A 7,515-nucleotide genomic window follows, 5' to 3' on the forward strand; every position below is an offset into this window, starting at 1 on the left:
TAAGGTTTATGAACCAAAACACGTAGGATGTATGGCCGAAATTTTCAGGTCTTCGTTTCCAAAATCTAAAGTGACTAATGTGTAGCTCTACTCAATGTGAACGCGTGGATATGTTGCAATGCAAAATCGGACAACGTATGCTCAACGAATCACCAGATGAAGCTCGTAGATGGAGCTCACAAAACCGAACCGTACGCGTGCAATGTAGGTATTGGCGTGTAGCTCTCGTCGGGGGCAACACGCTGCACTTCTCCGCACTCGATTCCGACCACCGGTGCACGCGTAGCGTCAAGATGAAGCTCTCACTCTCTCTCGTACACAGTACGCTCACTCACAGACTTCAAATCTTTTTTTTAAATGAAAAAAGGGTCCTTTCATTAAGGTCAAAAAGTAGTATACAGACCTTACAATTCTCAAACCCTAATGTTCCAATTTAACCATCTACTCAATCTAAATGTCAAAACTGGGATACAATCTGGAAACTTCTGTAAGGCTCAATATTTACAAGGTGAAATGTCGGGTTTTTCTCAATAAATGAATAATTACAAAAAATAATAATCTTCCGAGCCGTCATTTTCTGTAGGGTGTGTCCAGCTTCTAACAAAACATCATCAAAAAATTCTTTCATAACTAGAGTTAAATAATTCTATAATCCACAAAAAAAAGAGTCTTTAGTTTCTATACAAGTTTTGCCGCTAACCACGGACTTTCTCTATCTAACCGACAGAGCCTTTGCAAAGGTTTTTCTTAATCGCTAACCACGAGATGCGCATACTTCCCTTTTGCAAACCTCAAGGGACATCTTGCTACCCGCAAGGCATCTTGCTAACCGCAAGGTAAAAAAAAGAAAGTTGATGACTTCACCTTTAATTTCCGCTAGCCGCGGATTTCTCTCGCTAACCGCGAGTTCCATCTGGAAACAAGATTTTCTTTCAGTATTTCATATTCTAAACGTTTCTTTCAACAAGATCAATCAAAATCATATTCTCAAACCATAATCACTTATCAACAAAATTTCTTTATCAAACAATAACAGTTTATAAAAACAATACTTTTACTACTTTATGAAACATATGCTTGTTTCATGTGATTCAACAATCACGTTTCCGGTCGGTTTAAGGTAAGGTTTAAGTTCATCTTACCGGTCAACATGAATACTATGCATAATTATAAATTTGTTTTACCGGATTTGGAGCGCATGCGGCTAACTCCTGTGCTGGCAGTTGGGCGGCTTCGACTTCTTCTTGGATTGATGCTTCCGCATGAGGTACGTTCGGAGTTGACACCTTTCTTCCCACCTTCCTTGGTGGTGCAACAGCATGGGCATCCTTAGAACTTCGCGTTACATGCTTCAGAGCCATAGCTTCGGAATGGAGAAAAGAAAAGCCCGTTTGGGGAGAGAGAGAGAGAGAGAGAGAGAGAGAGAGAGAGAGAGAGAGAGAGAGAGAGACGGCACGTCAACGATTGGAGATGGAAATGGCTTGAAGGTGAGAGGTTAAGGGAGAGAGGCTTCCTCCGGCGCATCGTTGTGAGAGAGCTTCCGCTTTGGTAGATGTGTGTATTCAAAGTGAGAGGAGAAGGGTCCTTTATATAAGCCCTAGGGGGGTGCTAAGAATACTGAGAGGTCTCAAGTATAGGAGAAGGAAAAGTTCGCGCGTCATCGTGGCTCTATTTAAATTTTTTTTATAAAAAAAATATATTTTTTCCTTTTGCGTTCGCAAATCCTATACGCGATTTTTAAAAAGCTCTATACTTACAAGTTCCCATTCTATTTTGAAAGAGAGAAAGAAAGAAGTATCCTAATTTTGACTCACCTCTCTTTGTTTCCTAAAAATACTATCTCTAAGCTTTTTCTTCACACATAGATTAGGTTCCCACATAAATCTATTGTTCCACATAAAGAAAGATCATAAATAAATGGATTGTGAACCCGAGTTTCAATCCGATTGCTCTGATAAACTCATGATGACTCACAAAATTCAGAATCTCAATTTTTTTGCAAAATAATTGAAATGACTTATATGGATAAATGCTGAGTACATTACAATCTCCCCAACTTAGGGATTCGAGATGTCCTCATCTCGAGAAAAAGTGAGGATAATCCTTCTCTAAGGTAGCTTCATCTTCCCATGTTGCATCTTCTTCAGGGTAGTCCTGCCATTGAACAAGGTGTTCTCTGAGGATTCTATTTCGAAGAATCTTCTCTCGGGACTCCAGAATCCTGGATGGTTGGAGTTCTAAGATACTTTGGGTAGGCATGACAATTTGTTCATCATTTAGAAGTTGATCATCACTAGGGATATAGGGCTTCAATAAGCTCACATGAAATACGTCATGAACTTTAATATGTTCTGGTAACTTCAACTTGTAATCTTGAGTACCAATACACTTGATCACTACATAAGGACCACAATAACGTGGGCTAAGCTTCTTGTACTTTCCAAGCGATAAGCTACTTCTCTTTGGATGAATCCGAAGAAAAACTTTGCCGCCTTCTGTGAATCTTCGCTCGGACCTCTTTCCATCTGCATACTGTTTTTGGTGATCCTGAGCCGCTTGAATATCCCTCCGAATGGCTTTTGTTTGGCTTTCCATTTCTTCAAGCATCTTCTTAGACGCTTCTACTCTTATGGTAGGATCTGAAAAATTAAGCGGAGAGATACAGTCCTTTCCATATAAGGCACAAAATGGGGTCATGCCAATGCTTTGGTGATAAGAAGCATTGGAGGCATACTTCACTAGAGGTAAAAATTGAATCCATCGCTTAGGTTCCCTATTGCAATAAGCTCTAAGAATATCTTCAATGACTTGGATAACTCGCTCGGTTTGTCCATCTGATTGAGGATGGTATGCGGTACTAAAGTTCAATTCTGTCCCAATTGCCTTGAACAGCGAAGTCCAAACATTTCAAGTAAACTTTGCATCTTGATCACTTACAATTCGCTTGGGTAATCCATGCAATCTGAAAACCTCTTTAACAAATAGTCGTGCAATATCAGAGGTGAATGTTGACCATTGGGTCAACAACATGACATAACTCAAGTTTCGTACCAAAGTCTTATCTTTTGCGAGTCATGAAATGCTGCGGATTATGGCTATAAATGTCATTTGTAATGAGTAGTTATTCTAGTTTCAGAAGTCGGGGTGCAATGGCACTTCCAGATTGTAAATACAAAGCATTTGACCCTTTCAACCCCATTTTTGGTTAAACCTAAGGTAGCCTTAGTATATAAGGTACCTAGGTCATTTTGTAGGAGGACTTTTCATAATCAAAACTTAGCGCTGCCGTCTACTGTGTGTGAGAGAGAAAGAGAGTGAGCGTGAGCTTTATCCTCTCACTACGCCCGGCTCGCTCAACACATTGGAGATCCGACTGCACCATTGCTGTAGGCTCGAGGAGAGCTACGTGACAACGCCAAGCATTCCACGCGAAACGAAGCGCACACGCCGACGTATCTACGAGCTATTTTTGGACGTATGTTTATCAAAGGATCTCTGTTTTCTGCGTGGTAGTAGTCTATAGAATCGTGGAGACATAAGCTACGCATAGGTACTCATAAATTTCAGTTTTGGGCACTATCAAAATTCTGTTCTGTCATCCTACGCGTTTTCCGCAGATGGGTTTATAGTAAGGGTTTTGAGTGTAGAAGCATAGGGACAGGTGTATCCTAGTGAGGGGATGGTGTTCCTTAAGTTTCGTACAAATCTGGCATGATTAGGTGAGTTACCTTCCGTATGTGTGTATGTGGCTAGGTGGTGTAGTTGAGAGCAGTGAGGTTTTTTATTGTGGTTTAGTTGGCCTTCCAGAGTGTTGTATGTTTAGGATGGTCTCAGCCTTACAAGCTAAAGAGATTTCCTCCGTGTGCCTATCGTGTCATATGTGTCCTCGATTGACATTATGTTGATCTAGGTAGTGTTTGCATGTACTTCATGGGTGTGTGAGTCGCTCCCGTCCAACATTGGCGCCGCTGTCGGGGACACAAGGATCTAAGTAGGTTTCCTACTAACACTCGTGTGATGGTTGCTTGATTTAGTTTCGGCTAAAGAAAGCGTTTTTCTTAAGTGGATCCGGAAGAGGATATTCCGCGATGAAGTGGATAGCTAGGAATCGTGTGTCTTGCCGAGGGTCTGCGACTAGATAGGTTTAGTTAGGATCTGTGGATTAGAGTAGTTGTTGGTGGTCGAGTGATTTGTGAGGTGATAAAAGCGTTTACTAGTCCGTGTGTGGCAGTGAAGCGTTTTTCTACTCATAGATGCAAAACCCCATATGATTTGTAGGAGTAGCTTTAGGTAAGTGATCTGATTCTGATCTAGAGCTATTCAACACTGAATTATTTGCTAAAGTGCTTGATTGCATTTGAAATCACGAAAAAGTGTGCTTTTGAGGGTAAAAATGCATTAAACAAGCGTTTGTGGATATTTTTGTATGACTGACTGATGCTGTGCATATAAAAGAGCATTTGCAAGGGTTCTGTGAAGAAAACCTGCAATTCTTAAACATAGACATCCTACGCGTAGGATGTCTCAAGGGGGTTCTGGAGACCAAATTTGAAAATTCTGACTGCACCAGTGGGTTCAGAGGGTAGGTTTTACCCTAGTAACATATTGACTTGGGTGTTTTCCCTATTTTTGTTGACCAAAATCCAAAAGGCGAAGTCAGAAAATGTAAAATTTCAGAAAAGGCTTAAATTGAGTGATTTTTGCATGTTTTTGCAATTGTGAAGCATACTTGCACTTGCTGAGAGCATAAGGAAGCAGCAGGTACACTTCAGTCTCAAAAAAATCAGAAGTAGAAATCCTACGTGTAGGATGTCTACAGGGTGATCTGGTGGAAATTTTGAAAATATGAGGTTACTAGTGTGTTTAGAAGGTAGGTTTTACCCTATTTTCACCTGGAAAGTGAAAATTTGACCAAATTTTGACAGATCAAAGCCAAAAGACGAGAACTGCCAAACATCCTACCCAAATTGTGTCCAAGGCCTAATTTTGAGACCAAACCATAAGATGACTCCATAGGCATGTTCTAAATGTTGTATTGAGTGTATGTGATAAATTTCATCTCATTTGGGTCAGTGAAAGTGAAGATTGAATAGACTTTAGCATTTTTGACTGAAAAAGACAAGAATAGCTAGTTTTGGGGTCTTTTGACATCCAAATTAAAATCTAAGCATAGCACTGGGTTGCTAACATGAAGGGGAAGCTTTGGGTCAAGTCTGGGGTCAAACAGGCCAAAAAGACATCCTACGCGTAGGATGTCATATGTGTGATTTTGCACTCCAAACTTAATTTTGAGCATACCACTGTGATCAGCACCCTAAGGAGAGTCTGTGGTTCAAATTTGGGGCAATTCTGAGCAGTTAGACATCCTACGCGTAGGATATTTAAGGCATGATTTAGAGGCCAAATTCAAACTTTGGACATAGCAGGGTGTTGAATAGCCTTAGGCAAGCCTCCTAGTCAATTTTGGTCCAATTTGGAGTTGATTTGACTGGTGAATTCATCAGAACAGATATCAGGCTTTTGGAACAGATTCTTGATCATTTGACCAACCTATAGGTGTCAGAATCAAAAAGTAAAAATAGCTGTGATCTAAGTTCAAGTTTTGAAACATGTTCAAGTTTCTAGCCTTTTTTTAGACACATGTAGGATGTGGACCTAAGAGGTCACTTTCTCTCTCTAGCTTTTGGAAAGTGAAGGGAGTAAAGGGGTGTGGCCACATCAGCAAAAACGTGGGTCACTAAGAGCCAAAATTTGACTTTTTTTCAAAAAAGTTATTTTTACTTATTTTTGACTTAAAATTCCCTCCCAACATATATACACATCAAAAAATCATTTTTTGACATTTTTTTAAACCTACAAACACTTAAAGTCCACTTTTTCAAAAAAAAAAATCCCCCCAAAAAAAAAAACCTTTGTTCTCTCCTCCTCTCTCCCTCTCCTCTCCCTCCCTACCCCCTTCTCTCCTCCTCCTCCCCTCTCTCTCCCTCTCCCCCCTCTGCCCCCTTCTCTCCTCCCATGTTCCTCTCCTCTCCTCTCCTTCCCTACCCCCTTATCTCCTCCTCCTCCCTTCTCTCTCCCTCTCCCCCTTTCTCTCCTCCCATGTTCCTCCCTCTCCCTCCCCCCTCTTTCTTTTCATTCTTTGCTTCCTCACGCAACAACTGCCATGGTGCTCACGGAGATCACAAATCGTATCCCTCCACCACCATGTACTCCGCACAACAAAAGTGTACATATTGCTTGTCCGCAGTGTTTGCATCGAAGGCCGCACGTGAGGGTGAGCAGAGGTCATCCCAAGATCATCATATTGACGGTGAGACGAAGTGTATGGTTCTTCAATATCTTGGGAGGGGAGAAGTAGGCTTGTTAGGCTATTGCAATTGGTTGTGTATGGGTGCAGGTGCTTCTTTGCATTCGTGGATGCACAAATGTCAAGCTCTTCAGCTCAAAACAGTGGCATTACAAGAAATAGTGGGTGCAGGTTAGAGAGGTCAAGTGTCACCACTTTTCCTCTAAAACAGCCTTCTTTGTTACATCTTGCAGGTAGGTGCTTCAAATCCATCCTTATTAGAGGTGGGTAATCTCATCCTAATGCAAGGATGGCTCAAGGAACTAGCATAACATGAAGCTTTTACGGTGGCACAAAGCTCTCCTTAAGAAATTTGGCTCCCACTACACCAAAAATCACTATGCTAACATGGAGAGATCCCTAGTAGGACAATACAACAACTTTTCATCAGCAGCACACCCTTTCCTAACATGAGGGCACCCCCACCAGAGATATTTTTATATGATAGGTCACCCCATGAGCATACCATGTCATGGAATGGATGTAAGAACTATGACTGCACTACCCCTTGGAAGTTGTTCACGAATGTATGTTTATCAAAGTTAATGAGAAGAAGTTTGGACTTTTTTGTTTGTTGATGTGTAAGAGCACTCTTGGTCTACCATATTTTAGATTGTTTGATAAGTTAAATAAGATTTGTAGTCATTGAAAGTATCTTTTTTTTTTTTGTAAGATTGTACATGAGAAGACATGATAAAGTACAAGAGATCTTGACAGAATAAACCTCAATGAGATTCTCACCATGCACTTGTGACACCATACCTCTCCTTGAACCCTTTGACTTCTATCATTGTGGGGAGTCCAATGGGGGGCTATTTTCAAATTTTTAGCATAATTTTTTTTTGAAGGAAATTTTGGTTATTCTAAAATTTATACACAGTCTAGGAGTTCATTCTGATTGTTTTTCTTCAGTTTCAAATTTTGACCGAGTACACTCCTTGGAAGCCACTTTTGAAGGTGTTAGGGCGAGATTTTGGGAAAGTTTTGTATGTAGGAAATACAGTCCTTAACACAATAAAAAACAATGGTTCTTTGAGTATTTTCAGATTCCATGGTTTTAATGCTCGTTGGAGCCCGTAGATTAAGAAAAAAGTAAAAAATGTATGTTTTACATCATTTTTAAATAAATTGTGAACTTGCACATTGATTTTTGGAGAATGCGAGCAAGA

At 40.5% G+C, this 7,515-nt stretch overlaps 1 protein-coding gene across 1 annotated transcript; it reads right to left on the reverse strand.

The window, feature by feature from the left end:
- Positions 1-2,076: 2,076 nt before the first annotated feature.
- Positions 2,077-2,697, reverse strand: LOC147417866 (uncharacterized). Its single transcript, XM_086507049.1, has one exon. It carries the CDS (start codon positions 2,695-2,697, stop codon positions 2,077-2,079), a length of 621 nt encoding a protein of 206 aa, XP_086363175.1.
- Positions 2,698-7,515: the final 4,818 nt, after the last annotated feature.

This window comes from Adiantum capillus-veneris, chromosome 30 (genome assembly GCF_014529385.1).
Source record: "Adiantum capillus-veneris isolate H3 chromosome 30, ASM1452938v2, whole genome shotgun sequence".
Lineage (NCBI taxonomy): Eukaryota > Viridiplantae > Streptophyta > Polypodiopsida > Polypodiales > Pteridaceae > Adiantum > Adiantum capillus-veneris.

Bases quoted from the DNA above. Each gene is read 5' to 3' on its own strand.
- LOC147417866 (XM_086507049.1), bottom strand. From the start codon at position 2,697: ATGACCCCATTTTGTGCCTTATATGGAAAGGACTGTATCTCTCCGCTT.